The sequence below is a fragment of the Myotis myotis genome, unplaced genomic scaffold (genome assembly GCF_014108235.1).
Source record: "Myotis myotis isolate mMyoMyo1 unplaced genomic scaffold, mMyoMyo1.p scaffold_m19_p_1, whole genome shotgun sequence".
In the NCBI taxonomy this organism is placed as follows: Eukaryota; Metazoa; Chordata; class Mammalia; order Chiroptera; family Vespertilionidae; genus Myotis; species Myotis myotis.
In genome coordinates, this window is record NW_023416313.1 from 49,132,217 (window position 1) to 49,159,632 (window position 27,416).

General features: G+C 40.4%; 1 protein-coding gene across 3 annotated transcripts in view; it reads right to left on the minus strand.

Moving 5' to 3' along the window:
- Positions 1-8,471: 8,471 nt before the first annotated feature.
- The window catches only part of SDAD1 (SDA1 domain containing 1), a 35,166-nt gene continuing 16,221 nt past the window's right edge, over positions 8,472-27,416 (minus strand). For all 3 annotated transcript variants that reach the window (XM_036336834.1, XM_036336852.1, XM_036336843.1), the window contains exons 9-22: positions 24,830-24,931; positions 24,187-24,256; positions 22,847-22,950; positions 21,241-21,298; positions 20,421-20,479; positions 19,685-19,761; positions 18,814-18,911; positions 18,630-18,706; positions 17,661-17,790; positions 15,467-15,561; positions 15,142-15,332; positions 14,950-15,034; positions 13,660-13,821; positions 8,472-11,846 (exon numbers count right to left, since the gene is read on the minus strand). In XM_036336834.1, coding sequence (XP_036192727.1) covers positions 11,799-11,846; positions 13,660-13,821; positions 14,950-15,034; positions 15,142-15,332; positions 15,467-15,561; positions 17,661-17,790; positions 18,630-18,706; positions 18,814-18,911; positions 19,685-19,761; positions 20,421-20,479; positions 21,241-21,298; positions 22,847-22,950; positions 24,187-24,256; positions 24,830-24,931 — 1,356 coding nt within the window. In that variant the 3' untranslated portion in view covers positions 8,472-11,798. The remainder of the gene's footprint in view (positions 11,847-13,659; positions 13,822-14,949; positions 15,035-15,141; positions 15,333-15,466; positions 15,562-17,660; positions 17,791-18,629; positions 18,707-18,813; positions 18,912-19,684; positions 19,762-20,420; positions 20,480-21,240; positions 21,299-22,846; positions 22,951-24,186; positions 24,257-24,829; positions 24,932-27,416) is intronic.

The following is a 27,416-nucleotide window of genomic DNA, read 5'->3' on the forward strand; positions in this document are numbered from 1 at the left end:
AGAGGGAGAGATGAGGAGAGAGGGAGAGGGAGGGAAAGAGGGAGAGGGAGAGAAGAAGAGGGAGAGGGAGGGAGAGAGGGAGAGAAGAAGAGGGAGAGGGAGGGAGAGAGGAAGAGGGAGGGAGAGAGGGAGAGGGAGGTAGAGAAGGAGAGAGGGAAGGAGAGAGGGAGAGAGAGAGGAGGAGAGAGGGAGAGGGAGAGAAGAAGAGGGAAAGGGAGGGAGAGAGGGAGAGGGAGAGGGAGAGAGAGAGGGAGAGGGAGAGGGAGAGAAGAAGAGGGAGAGGGAGGGAGAGATGGAGAGGGAAGGAGAGAGGGAGAGAGGGGGAGGGAGGGAGAGAGGGAGAGGGAAGGAGAAAGGGAGAGGGAGAGGGAGAAGAAGGGAGAGAGGGAGAGAGAAGGAGAGAAGGAGAGAAGGAGAGAGGGAGGGAGAGAGGGAGGGAGAGAGGGAGAGGGAGAAATATCCATGTGAAAAGCTTCTGCAGGCCGCAACCCAGGTGCATGCCCTTGACCTCCCTGACCATAATCGAGCCCAGGACCCTTCGGTATACAGGCCGACTCTATAACCACTGAGCCATGCCAATTTTAATGGTTAGCAGGATCATCTGTGGGTAAAATAGAGTAAATGTGTAGAGCAGTGGTTCTCAACCTTGGCTGCACATTAGAATCAGCTGGGAGTCTTTTTAAAAATCCTAATTTCTGGGCCTCACCTTCCGGAAATTCTGTTTCTTTGTTATGGGGTGGGGCCACAACATTAGTAACAAAGAAACAGAATTTCCGGAGGATGAGGCCCAGAAATCAGGATTTTAAAAATATTCCCAGGTGATTCTAATGTGCAGCCAAGGTTGGGAACCACTGGTGTAGAGAAAACTAGGAAAAAAATTTTTTTTCAGGGTTTTTCTCCCCCGTCAAATAGAACACCGCTGATTTTCTTCCTATTCTTATGGCTTGCATGTCCCTGGGCTAAAGTTTCACATCTTTGTTCCTGCTTCTTCCCAGTCTTTGCTTAAAATCTAAGCCAAGACCCAGGTCTTAATTTGTTTATTTGCACCTGAGTAACTGCATTGAGAGAATCACTAAGGGAGCAAATTAGCTGAGTTCAAAGAAGTGTGTTTGCATAAAAAAATAAAAAATAAAAAAAAGACTTCCAATCACTGCCAGACTTTAATTTTAAATAAAAATTAAAAACAAATACAAGATTTTGAAAACAACCCATGATAAAATGCATTGAGTGAACAAATCTACAGCATAATAAAAAAAGTATTATTCACAATTAGGCTGAGCTAAATATAATCCTACCTAATAATAGACAAACATGGTAATTAACCATACCTCCACTACACTTCCCATTGGCTAATCAGGGTGCTATGCAAATTAACTGCCAACCAAGATGGCGGCTGGCAGCCACGCAGCTGAAGTGAATATGAGGCTTGGTTGCCCCGGCAATGGAGGAAGCCAAGGTTCCCCGCCTGCTGCGCCCGGCTCTGAGCCTGAAAGCAACAGCTCCGAAATGGAACTATGTTTCAATTATAGAAGCGAAACAAACCCCAGAGACCTGCTTTCAGACAGCCTGGCATCGGAGCTGGAGCTGCAACAAAGTTTCAATTACAGAAGGTAAATAAATCCCAGAATAAAAAGAAAAAAAGGAGAGACTGGGAGCTTCAGTTGCAGGCTTGGTCTGCCTGAAAACAGCCCTCAGCCCCACATCCAGGCTGGCCAGGCACCCCAGTGGAAACCGCCACCCTGAAGGGGTGCGGGCAGCCTGAAAACAGCCCTCAGCCCCTCATCCAGGCTGGCCAGCCACTCCAGTGGGACGCCCACCCTGAAGGGGGTGTGGGCAGCCTGAAAACAACCCTCAGCCCCTCATCCAGGCTGGCCAGGCACCCCAGTGGGGACCCCCACCCTGAAGAGGGTGCGGGCAACCTGAAAACAGCCCTCAGCCCCTCATCCAGGCTGGCCAGGCACCCCAGTGGGGACCCCCACCCTGAAGGGGGTGCGAGCAGTCTGAAAACAGCCCTTAGCCCCTCATCCATGCTGGCCAGGCACCCCAGTGGGGACCCCCACCCTGAAGGGGGTGCGGGCAGCCTGAAAACAGCCATCAGCCCCTCACCCAGGCTGGCCAGGCACCCAAGTGGGCCCCACACCCTGATCCAGGACACACTTTAGGGCAAACCAGCTGGCCCCCATCAGTGCACCAGGCCTCTATCCTATACAGTAAAAGGGTAATATGCAAACTGACCCTAACAGCAGAACAACTGGGAATGACTCGTCACTATGACACACACTGACCACCAGGGGGCAGACGCTCAATGCAGGAGCTGCCCCCTGGTGGTCAGTGCCCTCTCACATGAAGGAGCTCTGCTCAGCCACAGGCCAGGCTGATGGCTGCCAGTACAGAGGTGGTGGTGGGAGCCTCTCCTGCCTCCTCAGCAGTGCTAAGGATGTCCGACTGCAGCTTAGGTCTGCTCCCCACTGGCAAGTGGACATCCCCTGAGGGCTGCCAGGCTGCCAGAGGAATGTCTGATTGCCATCTTAGGCCCATCCCCTGGGGAGCAGGCCTCAACCAGCAGATGGTCATCCCCCGAGGGGTCCCAGACTGTGAGAGGGCACAGGCCGGGCTGAGGGACCCCCCTCCCCGAGTGCACAAATTTTTGTGCACCGGGCCTCTAGTCTATATATAAAAGCCTAAGCGACCAGAATGCTGGAATGACCAGTCACTATGATGCACACTGACCACCAGGGGGCAGATGCTCAGTGCAGAGCTGCCCCCGGGTGGTCAGTGTGCTCCCACAGCCAACCTTCAGTAGCCAGACAACCTCCTGCAGTCCCTCCCCCCATCTGGCAGGAAGGCCTCAAATGGCCCTGATTGCCAGCCATGCTTAAGGACCCCACCCATGCATGAATTTTGTGCACCAGGCCTCTAGTTTTATATAATCTACTCCTCTACTCTTAAAAACTTATAGATATGGCCTTGGCTGGTGTGGCTCAGTAGTTGAATCAGGAGGCCATGGTTTGATTCCAGGTCAGAGCACATGTCCTGGTTGTGGGCTCAAACCCCTGTAGAGGACTTGCAGAAGGCAGCTGATCAATTATGCTGATCGATGATTCTCTCTCATCATTGATATTTCTATCTCTCTATCCCTCTCCCTTCCTCTCTGAAATCAATAAAATATATATATATATTTTAAAATGTATAGATATGTTATAGGACAGTTTAAAACAAAGATTAAAAGGGAGATCTGGCCTATTGATTATGTGAATGTCCCATGGGTTGTCATACTGGTCTTAGAAAGCACATTTTCCTTTACCTGGGAAGGACAGCACAGTTATCCCAAGGTCAGAGGGCTCCAGTTAACGTATCCTTGTTGACTCAGTGTTCCAGAGACCCAAAACTGTAATTTAGATAACATGCCTAAGTTTAACCCAGGTTCCTCATTCCAGACCCGAGGGCTCTAGACAATGTGTTTCTGTTAATTCAATGAGACCCAAAACTGTAATTAACATGCTGCTTCTGTAAACTGCTTTTTTGCAAACCAGGTTCCTCATTCCAAACCTTGAGATGTAATCAATACCTTTGTGATCTTTGCCTATATAAGTCTGGTTTTGCCACCATCTTATCACTATGAGATTTGGGGAATGGCCCCTCATAGTCTGAGATTGCAATAAACATGACTCTTTAATTCGGGGGGGGGGGGGGGAAGGAGATCTGGAATTGCAAAACTCTGAGCCTTCTCCTTTCTGCTGTTTCTGTGCTGTGCAGATTTCAGAGATGCTGGGCATTGCTCATGGTTTATCTGTGCACCAGAGTCTACAGTTTAAAAAATGCTTCTGTGGGGAATGAAAGAAGGTAGTTGATTGTATCAGAAACATGGAATATAACAGCTTTTTTATACCTGGCATCTCATTCTGTTCAGTTTAGAAGCAGTGCGGTAGTTAAGAAACACCACCACTCCTAACTATGGGCTACACTTAGTGACTTGCTTGTAATGAAGAGACTAAAGCCGACGTGGTGATGTCTGACTTCCAACACGAGGTCACAAGAGACATTGCAGCTTCCTCCTTGCACTCGCTCCTGGATGGCTCACCCTGAAGGAAGCCACACTAAAGAAGTCCTATATTGCCGAAACCGGTTTGGCTCAGTGGATAGAGCATCGGTCTGCGGACTGAAAGGTCCCAGGTTTGATTCCGGTCAAGGGCATGTGCCTGGGTTGCGGGCACATCCACAGTGGGAGATGTGCAGGAGGCAGCTGATCGATGTTTCTCTCTCATCGATGTTTCTAACTTTCTATCTCTCTCTCTTCCTCTCTGTGAAAAATCAATAAAATATATTTAAAAAAAAAAAAAGAAAAAAAAAAAGAAGTCCTATGAAAAAGTTCCTAGCGTGAGGAACTGAGACCTCTACCAAGAGCCAGAGAGGAATGAGTCTTCTTACTCATACAATCATGCACCGCTTAACGTTGGGGATACCTTTTGAGAAATGAGTTTGGTGATTTTGTCCAGACAATGGAATATTATTCAGCATTAAAAAGAAATGAGTGGTCCCACCATGAGAACACATGAAGGAAACTTATATGCATATTACTAAGCGAAAGGAGCCAATCTGGAAAGGCTACATACTGTGATGATTCCAACTCTATGACACTCTGGAAAAGGTAAAACTTTGTAAAAAGTAAAAAGATCAGAACTTGTCAGGGGAAAGAGAGGGAAACGGGCAGAGTAAAGAGGATGTTTAGGGCAGTGAAACTCCCTGGATGCTACTACAGTGGTAGATACATGTCATTATACATTTGTCCAAACCCAGGGAATGTACAGCACCAAGAGTGAACCCCAATGTAAATAATGGACTTTGGGTGATAATGTGTCAATGTAGGTTTATCAATTGTAACAAATGTAACATTCTGGTAGGAGATATTGATAATAGGGGAGGCTATACAGAAGTGGGGGGAGCAGGGGGTGCCGTATATGGGAACTCTCTACATTATGCTCAATTTTGCTGTGAACTTAGAACTGCTGTAAAAACGTCTATATTTTTAAAAGGATCTAGAACTTGTTTTGAAAGGTCCCAGACCCAAAGTATACATGGGAACTTAGTTTATCACAGAGATGGCATTTCCTGTCTGTGGAGATATTTGCAATATAAGTAATTGATAAAGAATTCATATCCAGAATATATAAAGACCCCTATGAATCAATAAGAAAAAAGAAAATTAAGTAGATATAAAAACAGGGAAATCAAATAGTAAAGATCCATGTGAAGCAATCTCAACCTCACTGTTAATCACTAAAATCCATCTTAAAACAATGATACCATTTCATCAACAACAGATTGTCTAGAGTTTTAGTCTAATAACCCCAAGTGTTGACAAGGATGTGCTAATATAAGAACTCATGAGTTGTTGGCAGGAATGTGCATTTTAGTAATACCTAGGGAAGTTGGAGAATCATGGGCCCTACAACCCAGAATTCCATTTCTAAGTTTCTATGTAAACTGGATAAAGAAAAGATTCTAACCCTGGCTGGTGTAGCTCAGTTGGTTGGAGTGTCATCCTTATACCAAAAGGTTGTGGGTTCGATTTTCAGTCTGGGCACATACCTAGGTTGTGGGTTCAATCCCTGGTTGGGGCACATACAGAAGTCAACCAATAGATGTTCTCTCTCACATCAATGTTTCTCTCTCCCTTTCTCCCTTCTCCTCTCTCTAAAATCAATGAGCATATCCTCTGGTAAGGATTAAAAAAAATTTTTTAAAAAGACTCTAAGACATATGCCCAAGGAGATATTTACAAAGACATTATGGGGCAAGACTTTTTAAATAGTGAAAAGGTGGACACAATCTAACTGCTCTGCAGTAGGGTAATGAACAGATGGAAAACTTTACAACAGTTAAAATGAAAGAATCTAATGTTGTTACATAGCAAAATAATATGAACAATTATATTTGTTAAATTTTAAAAGATACTAAATGATACTGTCTGCTGTATACATACACATACAAATACATGCACAAATATAGTAAAACATAACTAAAGGAATAACAGGCATGGAGAAGATAGCAGTTAGTCCTGAGAAAGGAGGAAAAATGGCTGAGTGGGGTGTTAGTTATGGTACTCTTAATGTTCTGTTTCTTTAAAAATGACTATGGCAAAAGTTAAAATTGAATAAATCTGGGAGATTGATGTTTATATTCTATATTTTTCTGAATCACAATGAAATGGTAAAATGTTTATAAAATTTTTCAAAAGGGAAACATTCAAGTATCCTTAAAGCAAGAAGTTGTGAAATACAATTTATTCTTAGTTTAGTTTCCATGTAATTATTTTAAACTTCCTCTTTCGTAACATTTTCTAGAATCAGGTTCCCATTTTGTCCACAATTTACCTTGCCACCTGGTCAAATTTCCTTTTTTAAAAAATGTATTTTATTGATTTTTTTACAGAGACGAAGGGAGAGGGATAGAGAGCTAGAAACATCGATGAAAAACGTCAGCTGCCTCCTGCACACCCTCTCCTGGGGATGTGCCCACAACCAAGGTACATGCCCTTGGCTGGAATCGAACATGGGACCCTTCAGTCCGCAGGCTGATGCTCTATCCACCGAGCCAAACCAGTTAGGGCCAAATTTCCTTTTAAAGTATTCCTGGATCTGATGTTAACTTAGATATTAGGCATAGCAGGTACTCCAAAATTGGATCTTGCTAAGAATGGAAGTAGAAGTAATGTTTTAGATTATTTTTTAAAAATGTTTATTATAAATGTTTTACAGCAACATTACAAAATGTTTTATGATGGTTAATTTTATGTGTCAGAGTGACAGGGCTACGAAATGCCCAGCTAAAGGACCTGCTCGTGACAGCAGATCACGGGCTATCTCAGCCTCCAATGTGTGTGTGAGGGACTTTCCAAAAGAGAAAGAATTTGGACAGACTGAGTAAGGAAGGTCACTCTCACTAACGCAGTGGGCATCATCCAACCCTTTGAGGGCCTGAACAGAAAAGGCAGAAGGGCAAATATGCTCTTTGAACTTGAGCTGGGACATTCATCTTCTCTTGCCTGGGACGTTGGCAGTCCTGGTTCTCGGGCCTTCAGGCTCAGACTGAATGGCACCACTTTTCCTGGTTCTCCAGCTTGTGATAGCAGATCATGGGATTCCTCAGCCTCCATAATCTCATGAGTCAATTCCTATTTTATATCTATTTCTCCGTCTCCCTCCTGCTGGTCCTGTTTCTCTGGAGAACTGTTATACATGCTTAATACGTACAGAAAGAGAAAACCTAATCAGCTATAGTACTACCATACAAACCCAGCAACTATTTTCATATGCATACTATATTTATAAAATTGTTAAATTGTAGACTGGTGCAGCCACTCTGGAAAACAGTATGGAGATTCTTCAAAAATTAAAAATGCCTTATGACCCAATGATTCCACTTAAGGGAATACATCTTAAGAATGCCCTTTCCTGTTGCCTTAAACACAGAAATACCTATGAAGGTAAAGGTATTATCATTATCTCCATTTTTACAGATAAGGAAACTGCAGCACAGAAATGTTGATTAAAACGTGGTCATACAGCTACATCAGTCAGCATCTGAATCCAGAGTTTGGCTTCAACACACTAAGAATGACAAAGCAGAGCCCAAGATCCTGAGGGCATGACAGCTCAGACCAGCAGCTGTCCACCTCCAGACTTCTCATGTGATTCTCCAATATTTGGTTATACTATTTTTAGATGTGTATTCAGTTACTTGCAGCAGAACAGCCCCAAACACAACTCTTGCCATATTTCGGACCATTTTCTTAGATTAGACTTTCAGATATAGGTTTGAGACAATGGTTATGACTATTTTCTAGGTCTTAGCACATACTGCAAATTATTTTCCCTAAGAATTATACTAACACTAGAGGCCCAGTGCACAAAATTCGTGCACAGGTAGAGTCCCTAGGCCTGGCAGGCAATCAGGGCCCATTTGTGGGGTGACCGGGGGCCCCCACTGGCACCCACCTTGGCCGGCCTGGCACCACCTGCTCGCTGGCCCCACCCCCCACTGCCACCGGTCACCTCCCTCTGTGGGGCGACTGGCGGGATTATCGGGGGGGGGGGGGGGGCCTTTTGCTAGTACCCGCCTTGGCTGGCCTGGGGCCTGTGGGCAGCTCCTGTGTTAAGTGTCTGCCCCCTGGTGGTCAATGCGCATCATAGTGACCAGTCATTCTGCCGTTCAGTCAATTTGCATATTAGGCTTTTATTATATAGGATAGCACTTTAGCTAACACTGGGGATTGCTGAGTAGAGAAAAAGGGTCCCATCTAGCACCCTATCAGTAAACAAGAGGAGAGAGTGGCTAAGAAGGGGAGATCACAATTCCTCTGGCGTATCTGCACATTAATCCTTGCCTTGGTTTAAGTACATTCCCCTCCAAATAGTCCAAAAAAAAAAAAAAAAAAAACCCCACCAAAAAAACAACAAAAAACACAGGAGTGTCTTAAAGCAACTTTATTCTCTGGCCTCAAATAAAGTTGTTTCTCATACAACGACATAAGTAAAAACATGTACACTGTAAAAGATTCAGAAAGTAAAGTAGAAAGAAAAAGCCCCTCACATGATTCCAACCAACATAAAAGAAAACCATGTTTAATATTTGGCATGTTTCTTGGGCTTTTATTAGTCCCTATTCGCTGTAATTGGATTATACTATAAATACTTTGTGTTTTGTTCATTTCATTTATAAGCATTTCCTATTGTAAACATTTTAAAGGCTACATAATATTCCACCACATGGATAAATCATAATTTAACCATTTCCATATTGAGATCAAATTGACAAATAAATGAAAGCAGAATTTGCAGGAGAAAATAAAATGATCACATAGGAGTGCCCTGATATATATGGTATTAAATAGTACAGAATGACCTGTGCTTTCCATTCTTGTTTCGTTTTAAACATGTACAGACCAAAAACTGTACTAAGAGAAAACGATCCATGTCAGCAATTTACCTTCCTATTCCGATTCAATACCTTCTAAAAATCTCATTATACATCCTAAAAATTTGTAAGCAACAGTTAATTTTAGTTTTATTTTTTATACAATGAAAGGATGTCACTTAGTACAACAGGTTTAAAGTGTTTAAAAAAGTTTTAAAACAGTTTTAATAGAATTTGAAGAACAGAGCATTCCAACTGATTTAACATTCTGGTTAATACAGAGCTGCCATACAACACTCCATATACATTATAAATTTTCAAAGGATTAGAATATGAAGTAACAAAAACAAAATTTAATTAACAATAACCTTTAAAAAGTTGTACCAATGTTTAAACCCTAACTTTTTTATGATGACTCAAGAATCCATTTCCTACTGCTGCCCTGTTCATCCTAAGCATGTTTGTCAGCAAACCCTCCTGCCAGCTGACCTGCCCCTTCGTCAGGATGCCCTGCCCTAAGCTGTGTGCCTTTTTTGATAGCTCTGTAAGTGGCTCTGTATTACATAGTTATTTTTAAAGTCTATTTCCTTCATGGGTTTCAAAGTTTCTGTATGACACAAACATTGTGTTTGCAACCCACTCAGCATCTAGCAGGCTGCTTTGCATACAGTGAGCATTCAATATATATTTTTGTATTTTAAACTAGTTCCCCCCAAAATGGATGAGGGATAAAACAAATACTTGTAGCAACTGCAATTGTCATTTCAAGAGTAAATTAAGCAAAAGATAAAATAAAAACTTAATCGATATCTAACCTTTGATGAGAAATGTACTGAATGCGTGCTTTGTGGCCAATACCACGCTAAGTTCTTATAAACGGCTATTAGTTCTCAGAACCTCAAAACACTCCGTGAGGTAGGTCGTTTCAAATATTTACTGCGCCTGGGGTAGAGCAGGGAACAGCCTCTGCCTTTTGTGGCGCTTATTTTCCGATGGAATTTGCTAAGATCACATACATAATACATTACCATTTCAGATTTATACATCACTTTATGTAACTATATACGAGCTTGGACAATATGAGTTCATCCCAGAAATGGATCCCTTCCCAGTGCGGGCAAAAAAGTGAGTCTGAAAAGCTGAGACGGAGACCCTGGTGGCTTCTTCAAGGTAAATTTCACCCTGAAAGGCTACTCTGCCTTTGCTGGCAGCAGCCACCCTTGTGAGGGCCTGATCTTCAAATTTATAGTAAACAAACATAAAATATTCTTGAGATTTATAAAATAATAAAAGGGACCATAGCAAGATAAGATACTATGGGAGTGAAGAAATAAAAGAGAGTTAAGACTGCACCCTTGTAAGCCAGCTAGTTTTCTATCTTGCATATAAATTTCAGTTAAGAGCAGGGTGAAGCCACATTAGAACAGAAGGCAGAACACATGGACTTTGGTGTCTTGGCACCTAGGTGGGTGTGAAAGTCTAGCGAAAGGATGAAATTTTCAGGTACCATCACAATTCAGGCAGCAAAGCTGTGGATCCTGGCTGCTATGTCATTTTGATTTTATTTATCCCTCTCTCAAGCTAGATACATGAGACAGTTCAAATGTGCAAAGAGAGCAGTTTCTAGTCTGAACCATTCAAATTTGCATGGGGCACATTCTGTGAAATACTGAAGTTGCCAAGGTTGACTCTGAGAGCTCCCCTCACTAGGCCAGTTCAACTGAGTCATTAAACCTCAAGGTCTTTACAACTAATCCCCAGTATTTTGGGGAAAGTCACACAGTTTCCTTCAAATAAAACTCCAGTTGAACTTAGAAAGTGAACAGAAGATACTGAAAGGGAAGGAGAAAAGTAGTTTTAGAAGCTGCTTTCTAATTCAGAGTAAGCAGAAAATTGCTTTTTACTTGAAAGCAATATAGAGTAATTTTATCATCTACAATATTATCTAAGAAATCTGAGGTAAAAGGCAACAAACTTTCCAAATGCAACAAGTTGCAAACAGAGAGACTGACCTGCTTTCATGGCCCCTGAAATCTACCCAAGCACACCTAGGGAAGGGAGACCAATGCAGCCGCTCAACACACACAAGAAGACCTATTTGATATTAGAAACCTTTCTTTGGACACAAGGCTGAAAATATTAAAGGTGAAAAAAGGCTAAGGAAACTAATTTGATTTTTTTTTTTCTCTATGGGGACGTGAGCAGCCCAAATGATAAAGACACTCCAAGATTACTATTTATACTTAAGGCAATATAAAAAGCAAGGTTTTAACCTGGCATTCAAAAAATATTTAAATCTTTTGGATGGACTAAAAGAGCTAAATAGTCTACCCAAAATCTGTACAGCAGGGACCTGTTTTCAGCAGGTAAGCCTATTTACAAGTAAGAACCTCTTACTCTTGTAACATTGTCCTGTTTCATTTGAAGAGAATATGTAACCCCGCCCCCTGCAGAGCTCATCTACAAGATCTCCATGACCCCACAGGAAGATGGACCTATCTCTACCAGAGAACTATTTACACTGCACACAGATACACATATACACACGTCTGTCCCCCGCATCCTCCAAATAGGCTGTGGATGCCTTTAATGGGGGAGTATGGTCATTTTTACATCGATAGTGATAATAGGCACTGAATAGTTTATTCTCACATGACTGCTAAATGAAAATGATCTTACAACATCACGACTGTTTACATTTCAGATATTCCCACCATTATCCACCTCCAAAATAAAAACACCAAAATGCTACCAAATTTACTTTGGTTTTCACAGTATAGTGTTTCTGGACTTTTTAATGTAAACATTCTCAGTTTATTAATTTTCAGAGTAATGACACAAATTGAGCATTCTCTTTGGAGTGCTAAACTTGCTTGTCCAGGTTACTTCATTCTTTTTCTCTTTTTCAAAAGCGCATCTCGTAGTGCCAACTGGAAGATAAGAAAAGGACAACTAAACATGGTAAGTCTTGGGCACCCAAGTATACTAATGTGGTTATATGAAAGTGTACCAAAATGGAATCACTAAGTCAATAAGTCATCCCCCTAAACTACAAATAGTGAAATATTCCATAACAGATCAGATCTGTAACCAGGCTAGGGCCTCCTTACTGCTAGGAAATAGGCAAAGCTCTTGAATACTGTTCTCACTCCATGGGACAAAAGCTCAAAACAGGAGCAGCTACAGAATGCAGAGATGGAGCATTAAGAATAAGCCCAACGTTAAAAAAAGACAACCAAGGTCAATGTACACATCTTAAGTGTGTAATGAATACTATCCCATTAATTCACAAGTACTATTCTTGGATTCCTAGAAACTTTTAAAGATCTGTAGTTTTTGAATTTTAAAGGACACGCGTTCATTTGGGGGGAGGGAGAAGAGGAAGCTGCCAGGCTCTACATCTAAATGTTCTAAGTTTTTAAATTTTATGATTTTAAGTTATTGGCTCCTTGCCTTTAGCTTTTATCTGCGTGTTGGTATTTCTTTGTTAGGCAGAATAGCTAGCATACTTGAGGCAGAAAAAAAAAATCAAGTTCATTTTAACCTAATTTCCATGGCTAAGAAGATATTTCTCAGACTCATCCATTTATGAAATATTTTCTCATCTGTAAAATTGGTTTAATCACAGTACATGCTCATATTGCTGTATGCTGATTAAACAAACATGCTGACAAGGAACAGGCCAAGCTTCTGTATCAAGCCAAAAAAGGCATGCTAAAATTGAGAGGAAGTAGCTAAAATGTAACAAAGCCACGAAAACCTCGTAATGAAGCAAGGCCTATAAACTATTACTATTTCCTCAACCCTAAATTCTTACAAAGGGCAGGTGAAGGATAAACTAATGGAATTAATAAATTCAACTATGAATTTAAATTGAACTGGGAAATTTTAAATATTAAATGGCAGCTTTCCTTTTACCTCAACTTCAACAACTTCTATTAAAAATATTGTCACTTTACTATTTACATAACACAGTTTAGAACCAGGAAGATTAAGTAAACAGACAGTAGACTTTAAATGGTACCTCAATTAAGTTAATACTGGCTTGGTTCCCAGACAGAACACTGCCCTGGAGAGCTGGCCATTGCATTCAGGCTGAGCATTTTGGAACACTGGTTCAGAATGTGAGACTAGTTTACCCTTGAACTAGTTTACCCTTGACCGGATACCCTGGAGATTCTTCAGAATAGTTTGATACACTCTGGTGTACCCCCAGTACAAAAAGACATTAAAATATAAATTTGTTTTACTACAGTGAATTACTGAAAAAAACTAACCATGAAAGATCAAACATAGACAAAATGTAATCCCAAAGGCCTGTGAGCGTAAAGGCTGTGCAAAAGGGCACATACCATTGGGGAGCCATTTCGTTTGTGTGCTTCACTAAAACTGTTTCTGAGCTGTTACCACATATAATTATTGCTTCTAAAAAAGTACCAGACATATAATAAGCACTCAAAAATTCTTACTCAATTTTTACACTATAGTTCACATAAATGTCAGAGAATTTTAGCAAGAGAATGAACTACACCCTTTTACTTAGAGGAGAAAAACAGACTCCCCTTTGGACAGATGAGTCCCAACCAAGTCAGGTCTAGGGCTGACACACCCTATTTTCCACCTCTCCAATAATACTCCCATTAATCCTAAGACACACACAATGCAAGGTCTTTAGAGACACAAGTCCATCCCAAAAGTAAAGGTGTCTTAGAATGACAATCATAAGCTTCAAGTTGAACTCACCTGCTTTTCTCGGAAGGAACGCTTATTTTTTGAGCGGACATTATGGCTATACCGCATCATCATGAAGTTCTTCTGTTTTTTCTTCTCTTTATTTGTGGAACTGGAAAATGGATTCATTTTGGTTTTCTTCCTCATAAATTCTTTTCGGTCTGTCTTTCCAGCCTATCAGCACACATACAAAAAACATTTCATAAGTTACCTAATCAATATACATATCTCTTCTGTGCCAGGTGCTCTACTGGATGCCAAGGACACAAAGATGAAGGGAACACAGTCCTTGCTCCCCAGTGACTCAGTCCAGGGGAAATGGACCATGATCAACTGTAATGGGGCAAGGAGCTCAACGGGAAAAAAAGGTCATAATTGAACAACGTAAACTGATGAACAAAAACAGAGACAGAGAAGCATTGATCAGATGCTCAAACCTCAGAGGGAAGGTAGGGGAGGGTGGGGGTAAGGAGGAGAGATCAACCAAAGGACCTGTATGCATGCATATAAGCATAACCAATGGACACAGACACCACGGGGGTGAGGGCATGAGCAGGGGGCTGGGGGAGCAATGGGGGGATAAGGACACATATGTAAAACCTTAATCAATAAAAAGAGGGAAAAAAAAGTGGAGGCAAAAAAAAGTCATAATAATTCAGCTTGGTGTGGTCCGAGGAACCTCCTAGAAAGGGAGACCTGTGAGCTTTTTTTGCAGGATGAAGGCATTCATGGTAAGGGGAAAGGAGAAAAAGGGGTAGAGCATTTCAGGAAATAGGAATAATAGCATATGGAAAGGTGTGGAGAAAGAACATGGGTTTTTTTAACTTATCTGAACAGATTTTAGTACAAACGAAATGCAGAGGGTGATGTGGAGCCAGGATGGCCTGATGCCTAAGACAAGCAAAGGCACAGAAAATAAAGGTGGAAATGTCGGCAGGGTGCAATCACACCGTACTTGCCAGAGGCAGACTCCAACTGTCTGCCTTTTCCTTAATGACTGCAAACACTCCCCTGCTTTTCTATAAGCTCTGGTAAGTGTTCTGAGCCTCCCTGATACCATGAACATGTAATGGTGCTTCCTGTTATCTACAACATGTTTTGGATGGTAGTTACATGGCTGCCTACTTGTTGAGCTCATCTAACTGAACGCCGCATACCTGTGCATTTTATTCTATGTTCAGTACAGCTTTAGTCAAAACATTAAAGTAAAATACTACCATTCTGTGCCTATCCAAGTTCTGGGTCATGTTTCATTTCTTTGTCTTCTGTTTACAGGACTAGGGAACAGTATGCCTCACTCACCATTGCTGTTGCTAGTCTTGTCTCCTTGTCAGACTTCGGCTTTTTATGAAGGCGTTCAATGTCCCGAAGAGAAAGCAACTCGCCCCTGAGATGAAGGAAAAAATGTAACATGAAACAAGGGTGGAATTCCTCTCTCTAATACATTCATTACCATGGGAGCTGCCTAAAGACCTAGGGCATGTGCTGCCGTACCTGGAATCTTCATCACTGTCTATTTCGACATACTTCCTCTTCTGGGCTTTCCCGGGGGCAGCGTCGAGTTCCTTCCTCATCTGGGCCAGGCGGATTTTTTGGAAGTCTTCCTGAGTTAAAACTCGGCTGGTGCTGACGGCTGCAGCTTTGGCTTTCCGCTCCTCCGCAGGCATGCTGCTCAGCTTCTTGGCCTTTAAGGACACAATAAAGGCTTTCAAGGCTACAAGCTCAGGTGAGAGCTCAGTCCCCCAGCAAGGCTCAGCATGAATTAAGTCCTAATGAACACTGGAGTGATGCACTGATAGAAGGAAATGTTGAAACTTACGATTTCTTGCTGTTCTTCATCAGAAGAGTGGTGCACGTCAACCCACTCCCCGTCGTCATCTGACTCCTCACTGAGACTGGCACTTTCCCACCCGTCTGTGTGAAAGAGAGCACAGGTAGGCTATCGCTTTGTGCTGAGTATTCATGGCAAGTGGAGATAAATCAAGTGAAAGTAAGGTTATGAACCTCAAATAGATGCTCTACAAACCAAACACTGATCAATATTTATTGTTAAATAAGCCACATCAATTTAATTCATTGTAGGAATGGGACTTAAACACTGACCAAGTATCTACCTTCGGCCGAATTCTTACACTTTCTCTAACCCTCAAGACTCAATAGAAGAGGAACACGATATTGCGTTAAGGCACCTGTTCCAGGCCAGTCAGAAAATGCAGCCTACACTGAAATTCTGAAAATCATGTTTGACTCCAGAGGCCACGTTCTTCCCACCAAACCATGAACATCAAAACTGCACTAGTACAGTACAGCTATCTTGGCTACACAGGAAGTACCCAACTCTTCTAAGCACATTAAGAAATGTTTTTAGAAACTAGCTAGAACAGTCATTCAGAGAACTGAGGTAGAAAATTCTGGATGTTAAAAAACCTTGCAGCCCTGGCTAGTGTGGCTCAGTTGGTTGGGCATCATCCTGTGCACCAAAAGGTCACTGGTTTCCCAGTCAGGGACCATGCCAGGTTGTGATCCAGATCCCCAGTAGGGTGCATGCAGGAGGCAGCCTATCAATGTGTTTCTCTCTCTCTCCCTTCCCCTTCCTTTTACTCTAGAAAATCAATAAAAAACATATTAAAAGCAAACAAATAAAAAACACCTTGCAGACACCACAATAAAGGGGTATTAGTGTTCTTAATGGAGCCACCATAGTATGCTTTCAAAATCAGCTACTTACAATCTCAGTGGTTCCTCATCCTATATAATAAAAGCCTAATATGCTAAGTGTCCGGTCGTCCATTCGACCAATCAAAGTGTAATATGCTAATGATATCTAAGGCCGCTCAACCGCTCGCTATGACGTGCACTGACCGCCAGGGGGCAGACACTCCGACCGGTAGGTTAGCTTGCTGCTGGGGTCCACAGCCAATTGGGACTGAGATGGGCTAGACATGCCCCGGAGCCCTCCCATGGTTCCTCCCTGGCTGGCCAACCTCCCATGGTTCCTTCCTGGCCCCAATCATGCACCGGTGGGGGCCTCAGCCTAGCCTGTGCCCTCTCGCAATCTGGGACCTCTCGGGGGATATCAGAGAGCCGGTTTTGGCCCGATCCCGCAGGCCAGGCCAAGGGACCCCACTAGTGCACAAATTCGTGCACCGGGCTTCTAGTGTTCTATATAATAGTGTCCCAGCTCTTTGGTATGGCATATACACAACCAGTCATGATAAGGCCCAACTCAGACTCTAGTCTACTATTTGACTATTGTCTACTTTATATTCTGTACTGTAAGTTGCCCAAATCCTTTAGGACTTTGCTCACAGTTTGCCTGGAAAGTCTCCATTGTTCTACCATTCCTCACTTATAATTCAAAATACAGCTTATGGGTTACCATCTCCTTGAGGCTTTTCTGAACCTTGGAGGTTGACCTGACCTCTCTCCTGCCCTTATGCCTCACTCCAATTATAAATCCTAGTAACACTTTATTCTCAGCTCTTTTCTTCATGCCTGCAGGGCAGGAACCATATCATTCATCTTTGTATTGAGAGTGGCCAGCCCACAGCTAATGCTTAAAAAAGCTTTTCTGAAATCATGAATGAATGAACAGGAAAAAGATAGGACTTTAGCAACCAATATAAGAAAGTCAGAATGGAGCCAGAATGGAGATCCTCAAGCATTCTTCAACAAATTCAACAAGCCTTTTTCAACAGGAGAATTTTGGAAGATTGCTAAGGACTAATAAATACCTCATCATTTTTTTTTCCAGGCAATAAGTATAAAACCATTATCTTTCCCAAGTGACCAGCATACCATTGGTAAGGGGCAGCCACCCTGAAGAACATGAAAATACATCTACACTCGAATGTAAGTTCCCTAATAGCAGGAACCATGGCCATTTGATCCCCAAGGCTTGTAACAGTGCCTGGCATAAAGTCACTGCTGAATGTTCAATAGCGTAAAGATTTCAAGGTCAATACAGATATAGGAGTGACTATGTCCCAAATAATGGTGAAATAAAAATGAACCTTCATTGTTTTCCACATTCTCTTCTCCTTTTTCAATTTCTAGAATTTCTGCTCCTGGGATGTAATCTTTAGCATCTAATTCTCCATATTCTTGTACTCTTGCTTCTACAGAGGCCTCTGTAGGCTTACCCTAAAGGAAAGGAAATCGTTTTAATATGGTTCTTACATTGTAAATCATTATTCATGAAAAGGATTTCCTAGGATTATGAATTTAGAAGGGAGAATCACAAAAAAATGAAGTAATCAAATGACAAAGATCAATCCACATATGCCTTGGGTCAATGTAAATTTCCCAGTGAGAACTCTGTCCACTATTTTCCCGCTCTCTTCTGATCCAGATCAGGAAACTGGAAGTTATTAGAGAATATCCATTAGGATTCCTTTTTTGTTGTTGTTGTTGAGAAAGAGAGAGAGATGGGGAGAGAGACATCAATGTGAGAAAGAGACATAGATTGATTGGTTGCCTCCTTCATACACCTTGACCGGGGACAGGATCAAACCTGCAACCCAGGTCCGCAACCCTGACCAGAATCAGACCCGAGACCCTTCGTGCGCAGGCTGATGCTCTCACCACTTAGCAACACTGGCCAGGGCTCCGTTCTGATTCTTAAGTCTTGAGATCACCATCTCTTTTTCTGTCACATACACCCATTTCTCTTCCCTTGCAACTCCAAAGAGGTGTTATCTGTCTGGGGATTGCCCATTCAATACTGGCATCAGCTACTGATTAATCTTTAGGATTCCAATCGATTAATGATTAAACAGCCTAACTGATCTATAAGACTCAGCTGTCATCAAATATTTAAGGCAATGGTATTCAATCAATTGTATTCTGAGCTTAAAGAATAAACCAGGCATATCACCAATACTCATAATGTAAGCCTCACAAACACTTAAACTCAAACTGTAGGATCACTCTCACCTTCTGAGACCATACCCTTTAGATCAACACATGCACGCTTCACCTACCCGGAATTTCTTCTGTAACATCTGAGGATTCAGTGTTCGGAAGAGCTGAATCAAAGTTCTAGCAGACATCATTACATCTGTAAAATAATACCTTTAATTTAGAAACTCCAGAGCTAAGTGTCTTTTGAGATAAAAATGAATCATCCTATATTCTTTGGTCTACAGAGACTAACATGCAACTTACTCTTATCTTTGTGTGTTTTATACTGAGCCAGGTCTTGGAGAAGTTCTTCAGTCATGGCTAGAGGACATCTAGCTGTTATCTCCTTTATAGCATTAATTCTAGAAAAGGAAAAAACATTTAAAAGAACCCAAAAAGCAATTTCATATGGTTCAATTTAAGAAGGTGTCCTAAAAAGACTAAAAAGGGATAGAAGAAGTTGGGTTTTATAGAGCTTAGGTCTCTAAAACTGCAACCCAGGAGAGAATGTGAGAGTGGGCAGCCTTAGAGGGCTTTGTTCCAGAGAGCTTACTACCATTTCCCCTACCAGTGGTATAAGAAATAGTATCTTCTTTACAAAGTAAATAACGGTAGCATTCACTCGATAACTCTAAGGGGAAATGGGACTAGGTCAAATAAGAAAAGCTAAAGGTCTTTAGAGCTGTTATCCTAGCAATAAGTCCATAAAAAGTAGCTCTCAACATACTGCTTAGTTATCAGGACAGATTAGATAATTGTTAAACCAGAACTCACACTCATTAAGCATTTTTAAATGAATCAAAAGGGCTACTGAATGGTCTAGGAATTAAAGGGTTATTCAGCAATACATCATTTGTTCCAGGGGAAGATATGAATTCAGGGTAGAGACAGGAGAAAAATCATTCATTTGAAAAAGTGAAGCTAGTAAAAAAACAAAGTGTTGATTAGAAAGACAAATACCTTTTCTCTGACTCCCTCCTCAAAATTCTGACCAATAAAGTAAAAATATCAAGCCTCCTGAGAAGACTAAAGCATATTTTGAGGCCACACTCCCAGCTGAAACTTCCATCCTGGTCATGTAAAGCTAACCTAGTACATTAAAAACATCCAGTGCCTCCAGCCACATTCTACATACCCTACTGTCATGACTTCCCCAGAGTTCTTGTCGGTAACAAAATTGTTGGCCACAGTCATGAGCAAGGATTGAATGACCTGAATTGGGAATAAAAGAAGAGTGCTGGTAAGATATCTGCACCTACCCAAATATTTGAGGATGAAGCACAACAGATTATTCACAGTAGGAAACAGCATTCCACCTCCAGTTTGGGAGTGTGACGGAATTAAGACTGAGGAAGACAGATAAAAATACTCCACTTTGGGTTTTCGTCTCTGTGGCGAACTTCAGATTAAATTTTGCTCTCCTTTAAGGTTAGTTTTCAATATGGATTAAAGAAATTGCTTTGACCCAGGATAATCCATTCCCAATACTGTTTAAATCAAAGAAAGGCATTATCAGCTTTGAAAAGTAATCACATTTAACCAAAAGTAAGGACAAACTTACTCATATTCTTGACCTCCCATCATAAAACTTGGCAATTAAAATAAGAATTCTCAACAACTTCTTCAAAACAGTTTACTTCCTATAGTAAATTTTTTTTCAGTTTCTGTAAGTAAACTTCTGTATATATCTCCCTAAGAGTTAAAGTCGCTTCTACTCAATAAATAAATAAATAAATAAATAAATAAATAAATAAATAAATAAATAAGGGTGGGAGGGACAGTAATCCCTGTGGGAAAAGCCACATGATACACTTAATGGTAACACTGCAATGCACTAGATCCAGACAGAAGTAAGGTTTAAGACTTCTCACCTCTGGGGGTACTAGGTGATGAGATGCTTGTGCAGCAAACAGAAGGATCTTTGTTACTTCTAAAAATGTAAGAGGTTAGAGAGGTCATTGTTGGTTTACTGCTGTTCTCTGAACTATAGCAAACATGGCAAGGACATTCTGGCCCTAATGCTGCTGCTTACTCCACATGAACACTCCGCCCCCTTGCTTCCTTCAAGCACCTACTCAACTGCTGCCTTATCAAAATGTCTTTTCTAACCACATAATCTAAAATAGAACCTGCCCCAGCACTCCCTACTGTCCTTATTTTGCTTCCTCTTTCCCTAAAACTCTTATTTTCACCTGGACATATATAGGATCTGACTACTTTATTCCCTTGTGACCACCCTAAGTTTCAAGGAAGAAATTGGCTATATTGTGCTAATGTTACACTTTTGAAGGAGCTATTCAAAATGGTGTGCAATATAAACTTATGAACTGTTTATTTCTGGAATTTTCCATTTACATTTTTTTTTTTTTTTTTTGGACCTTGGGTAACTGAAGCTATAAAAGCAAAACTGCAGATGAAGGACTACTTTAAAAAAAGACTTGCTTTGAGAAACCAATTTATTGGTCTTTCCACCCCCACCACCCATAATTGTTTTTTAAAGTTGATGAGCAGAACAATTAACCCAGGGAAGATTCTGGAAAGAAAACATGAGTTTCTCTCCCCTTCTCTGAAACAACACATCTCACTCCTAACTCTTTATCTTTACAAATTACAGAAGAAAAAATTCTGGATGGTTATTTTAACCCCTAGATGACCTAGATGACCAAAGGAACATATGAGTGGGCGGCTTACCTCTTTGGTGGGGCTGCAGAAACCTTTGCACAAAGGGATAGAAGTTGAAAAGAAAAAGCTGTGGGGGGAAAAACGCAAACTTTAAAATTTCTGTAACTGAAGCTAAACTATAAGTTCACTTTTCCAAATCCAATTATATCACTAAGTTCAAATCTAAATAGCATCTAGTATAATCTGATCACCCAAAACACCACAATTCTGGTTTTATTATTAAATACCAGAGCTCTATTTTAGAGAAAAAACACTACCACTCTGGAGTACACCTAATCAAGGTGACATGGGTCCAGTTATTCAAGCAACTGCCATTTTTAAAACCGATTTTAGAGAAAGGGAGAGGGGGAGAGAGAAGGAGGGAGAAAAACATTGATGTGAAAAACATGCATCGGTTGCCTCCCATCTGGGGTTGAACCAACAACCTGGGTATGTGCCCTGACTGGAAGTTGAACCTGCCGCCTTTTGGTGTATAGGACAATGCTCCAACCAACTGAGCCACACTGGCCAGGGCAAGCAGTTGCAATTTTTAACTTTAAGAAAAGGAAATTTGGAGATGGACTAGTCTTTATCAAAGTTCATTATGTGAAAATAAGTTAATTTTTTCTATTTTAGCCACAGAATAAAACCATGGCCAAAGTAACAGGGAAGGTTTGGGTTCAATATAAAGATGGATGTCCAATTGTAGTCAGTTGTGAAACTCTGTATCATTTCCATCAACCATGCTTAAATTACAAATCGCTTTTGGTTATCAAGCTCAAATTCAGGTTGGACATAAAATTACCACACAAATATATCAAGAATTGACTTGGTGATCCTGCCTTTGATCTGTAGACCATAGAGAAAAGGCAATTTATTCACTAAAGTGTTGTTTTTCTTAGAGAAAGAGAATGAGTGCTTTCATTTTTAAGTTGATCTATGTCTATACTGTTTAATTTTCAGTAAATAAGCCAAACCTGCTTTACTTTTTTAATTAAAAATTTTTTTTTTTGAAGAAAGCAACCTATTCAATGATTTTCAGAATAGCAGCACTAGTCACAAGAGCAAAATGATGGGGAACAACCTCAATGGTCATTTCTTCACAGCCTAAATTTTTGGGAATCTCTTCTACAATGCCATTTGGTCCAAGAGTGTGTGTGAAGTTTCCATATGTATATACAAATATATATACATTATATCACCAAGGAGCTCTTGCAGTCTAATTTAATATAAAATAAATGAGCACAGCTTTGCAAACATGACAATCTCCTACTAGAGGGGTCTGGAACTTAGGAAAGCTATGAAGGAATAAACTGTGAAATGTAGTAATAGGCAATAAAAATATGTAGGTTGTGTTGGCTCAGAAAAATGTATGTGAAACAAAGTTAAATAAGAAAAATAGAACACAAAATGTCTGTCCATAAATATATATACAATTTAACATTCATACTTACTAATAAGAAAAAAAATTATAAAAATAGTATTTTCAGAGTAAAAGATTTTATTCTTCTCTAAATTGTATAAATTTAAATGATTTGGGGGATAAAATTAAGCCACTCTACTACCTTAGAGGCTTTCTTTTAGCAAAAATAATTCTATTTCCAATATCCACCAAGAGAAACAATGTAATTCAAACCTCGTGAATTCCCACCAATCTGGAAATGAGGTTCATGAGCATCATCTTCACTTCAAACCTCTCCTTAGAGCTCTCTAGCTGCTTTAGTAGTTTTTCAGCAAAATCTAAAAGAAAGTATCAGAAAAGTACACTATGGGTCCATGGTCTGTACAACATTATCTTACAGATGTAGAGAAAGGCAGGCGTTAGATCAGCGACTCTGGTATGGCTGTACCTGAAGTCACTCTGTTGAACCAGGATGGTATCAACAGCAGTATGACAGAAGGGGAAAAGATTCACACACGGGTCAATACAGCTTCAATAATGCCGCAAGTTAGGTCTTAAGGATGCTCAAGGTTTTTAGCATCAACATGCTGAGTGACTGTTTAATAGGTGCTCCATTTAACAGTTGTTCTTCAACTTCAGTTTCTCAGCATGTGGTCCACAGACCACCAGCAGCTGGTCCACACGGTACTTTTGCAGAAATACAGAATCTCAGGTCCCAAGCCAGACCTACTGAGTCAATCTGCACTTTAACAGGATCTCCAGGTGATTCTATATGCACCTTAAAGTTTGAGAAACACTGACCTAGAGGAGGGGCCAGCAAACACTACTGTACAGAGCATTTAAAAGCCCGAATGTCGCCCAGCCAGTGTGGCTCAGTGGTTGAGCATCAGCCTATGCACCAGGAGATCATGGTTTGATTTCCTGGTCAGGGCATATGCCCAGGTTGCCGGTTCAATCCACAGTGTGGGGTGTGTAGGAGGCAACTGATCAATGATTCTCTCTCATCATTGATGTTTCTGTCTCTCTCTCTCCTTCTCCCTTCCTCTATGAAATCAATACCAATAAAAAAATAAAAATAAAAGCCCCAATGTCCAACTGCACCCAATACCAACTAATCAGTCTCTGGGGATAACAGGACCCAAGCACCAGTATAGTTTACAAATTCTCTAAGTGAGTCCAATTTGCATTCCAGTTTGAGAACTGGTGTTCTAGAATATGGTTTCTCAAACTTTTGGTTTCCACAGACCAGTTTTTTGTTTTTTCTTTAAAAAAAGGACAAAAGATCATCAGTTTTTCACTTTGTCAAGCACAATGTTGTCCTACCATTATTGTGTTGTTAAAATAAAAATTTTAGAGAGAGCTGTTCTTTCATGTTTTTCTTATTTTGCTATGACTGAGAATCACTGTTTCAGAACATAAACTAGTAACAGCTACCACCAACTAGTAACAACTAAGTATTTACTGATTGTCTACTAAGCCCCAGGGATCTTATATTCCCTGGTAACTCTGAAGGTAGGAAACTAACTAGGCAGAGATCAAGCCAATAAGAAATTGCAAAGTCATAATTATAGTACCTTGAGGATCATGAATCAAGTGAATAGCTGAAAAGTTAAACACCTCTGGTTTTTTCTTCTTCTTTTGTTTCTGAAACAAAGGGAAAGAAAAAACATTTACCTTCTGGATTACAGTAATGAGGCCCTTGGGGTTAAATGTGCTAATGTGCTAAAAGCTGTGATCAAGTCCACCACACAGTTTAAAAAGAAGGCAAAAGTTTTTGTTCCAAAAACCTTTCTTTCATAAAAAGAGGATAGATGGTTTTTGTCTTTTAAGATTCACTAGTAAAACTTAAAGGAATTTGGCAATATAAAAATTAACCACATAAGGGCCAAATTAATGATTTTCAGAATAATCATTACAAAATATAAAATGTATTTTATTCATGTACTCTTCTGAGAAGATATGCCTACCAAAGAGATCCTAATATAGATCATCTCAATCAGAAGTGAAAAGTAAATTTAATCTAATTTATTCAAGTCACAGATTTTGCTAGAGCTGAAAATTAAATTCATCCCAAAATTAGTGCTTAAAAACTCATTACACATTTCTTCTATAAGTCTTTTAGAAATGTGCTTTATTTTAAATTCTTAAAAGCTTTTGCTAAAAACCTTTTCTACATTCTAATGATTCCTACCCTCATTTCCCAGGTACAAATCTCACCTTGAGCACTTTCATAGCCTTTTCCAACCTCTTCTTGTGCTTGGAGCTTTTCTTCCCTGTGGCATACTGCACTAGCAGGTCTCTTGCTGTTGGTCCTTCATCCTAAAAAAAAAACACCTACTTTGTAAAACTGTAAATAAGGAAAGTCTACATAGAAGCTAAGAGTAATCCTTTCAACCACTTCTTCATACTTACACTCTTTGAACACAGCCATTAAAAATGAACAGGAGCCCTAACGGGTTTGGCTCAGTGGACAGAGCATCAGCCTGTGGACTGAAGGGTCCCAGGTTCGATTCCGGCCAAGGGCATGTACCTTGGTTGCGGGCACATCCCCAGTAGGAGGTGTGCGGGAGGCAGCTGATCGATGTTTCTCTCTCATTGATGTTTCTAACTCTCTATCCCTCTCTCTTCCTCTCTGTAAAAAATCAATAAATAAAAAAAAAAGAACAGGATTTCTAAAAGTCAATAAAAAATATTTTCCCATGTGCACAAACAGGCAAAAACAAAGACTTTGACTGCAGCATTGATTTTTACCTTTGTATTTTCTTTTTTTAAAAATATCAATATTTTTAAAATTTATCTTTATTGTTGGAAGTATTACATATGTCCCTCTTTTTCCCCATTGACCTCCTCCACCCGGTACCTCTTCCCTGCCCAGACTTCATCACACTACTGTCTGTGTCCATGGGTTATGCATATATGCATATAAGTTTTTGGTTAATCTCTCCCCACCCACCCCTGCCTTCCCTCTGAGATTCATCAGTCTGTTCCATGCTTCTATGTCTCTGGATCTATTTTGTTCATCAATTTATTTTGTTCATTAGATTCCACATATGAGTGAGATCATGTGATACTTGTCTTTCTTTGACTTATTTCACTTAGCATAATGCTCTCCAGGTCCCTCTATGATGTCTCAAAGCATAAGAGATCCTTCTTTTTTAATTTTCCTTTTAATTTTTATTAAAGTATAATTTATTGACAGACTGCAACTTTGCTCTAATTTGAAAAACAAACTGGAAACAAGTACTTATGAACAGGAAAATTTTTAACTATAATCCATTTATATTCAGAAATATGATGTGTAGGGTAAAAGCATATGACAGAGAGGAACAAAATAGAAACAGAGGAATGGATATATGGAACAGACTGACAAAGGCCAGAGGAGAAGGGGGTGGAGGTAGAGGTAGGGGGCTGGAAAGAAGGTTGAAGAGATTAGCCAAAGAACAAAGATGCATAACCCACAGACATAGACAACAGTATGGTGATAGCCAGAGAGATGGGGAGGCAGGGGCTGGGTGGAACAGGCAAAGGGGAGGGGTAAATGTTGGACCTCTGTAATAGTGTCAACAATTTTTTTAAAAAAGCATAGGGCAGATTTACATATACTAACAGAATAAGCTCTAAATGCATTGGTAAGTATATATTGACACAAAGAAAGCAATCTGCAGTATAATATGTGTATTATTTACATATTTTAAAAACCTACTGTGGCTTGGCTGGCATAGCTCAGTGGTTGAGCATCAACCTATGAACCAAGAGGTCACGGTTCCATTCCCGGTCAGGGCACATGCCTGGATTGCGGGCTCAATCCCCAGTGTGGGGTGTATAGGAGGCAGCCAATCAATGATTCTCTCTCATCATTGATGCTTCTATCTCTGTATTCCTCTCCCTTCCTCTCTGAAATCAATAAAAAATATTAAAAATAAAATAAAAAAATAAAAACCTACTGTGCATATAAGACAATCATATACACACCTACATATATAACTGCAAGGGAAAACAAAATGGTTATCTGTGAAGAAGGGATGGGGAAGTGGAAATAACACAGGGTCAAGCAAATTTCTATTTTATCTATAGTATCTGAAACTTTTTACAATAAAAATGTATTACTCATACACCATTTAATAAGATAAAATGAATTACAAAATATTATTATATACTAGTGGCCCAGTGCATGAATTTGTGCACATTGAAAGAAAATTAATTAGAAGAAATATTTTAATATTGCTATTCGCCCTTTCTCTATAATAGAAGTGTCAACCAAATTCACGATCAACAATGGCAGGTCAAAACACACACATACAACTGGCGCCAGCGAGAGCTTTATATGTATCGCGCATGTGCAAGTCAACTTAGTGTTTTATATATATAGAATAAACTTGCTTAATTAGACCTGCTTTCTGATGTAGCTAAACTTTTTCCAGCTCAGTGAAGCACCCCAATTTCTCTTTCAGGTAATTGTCAGTAACACAGCAGTAAATATCAACACGAAGCAGATTATTATTGTAGATCACACTGGGAGAACAAAGGGTAAAATATTTAACTGTAGCAGTGTTTGACTATATTTTGCACAGTGAGAAAACCTGAAGTCATTTTCAAGGTCCACCATTTCTTACTTCTTTTCAGTTGGGTCAAGTTTCTAAACTTTCTAAATCTCCATTTTCCAGTTAATGAAAAGAAAATAGGATTCCACCAAGTCTCCTATCTACCTACTCCAGGACTTCTGTGAGGATCAAATGAGATGAGGCACGTAAAAACCCTTCACAGACATTTGGTTAAAGTGTGAAATGTTTGCACCTGGCTATAA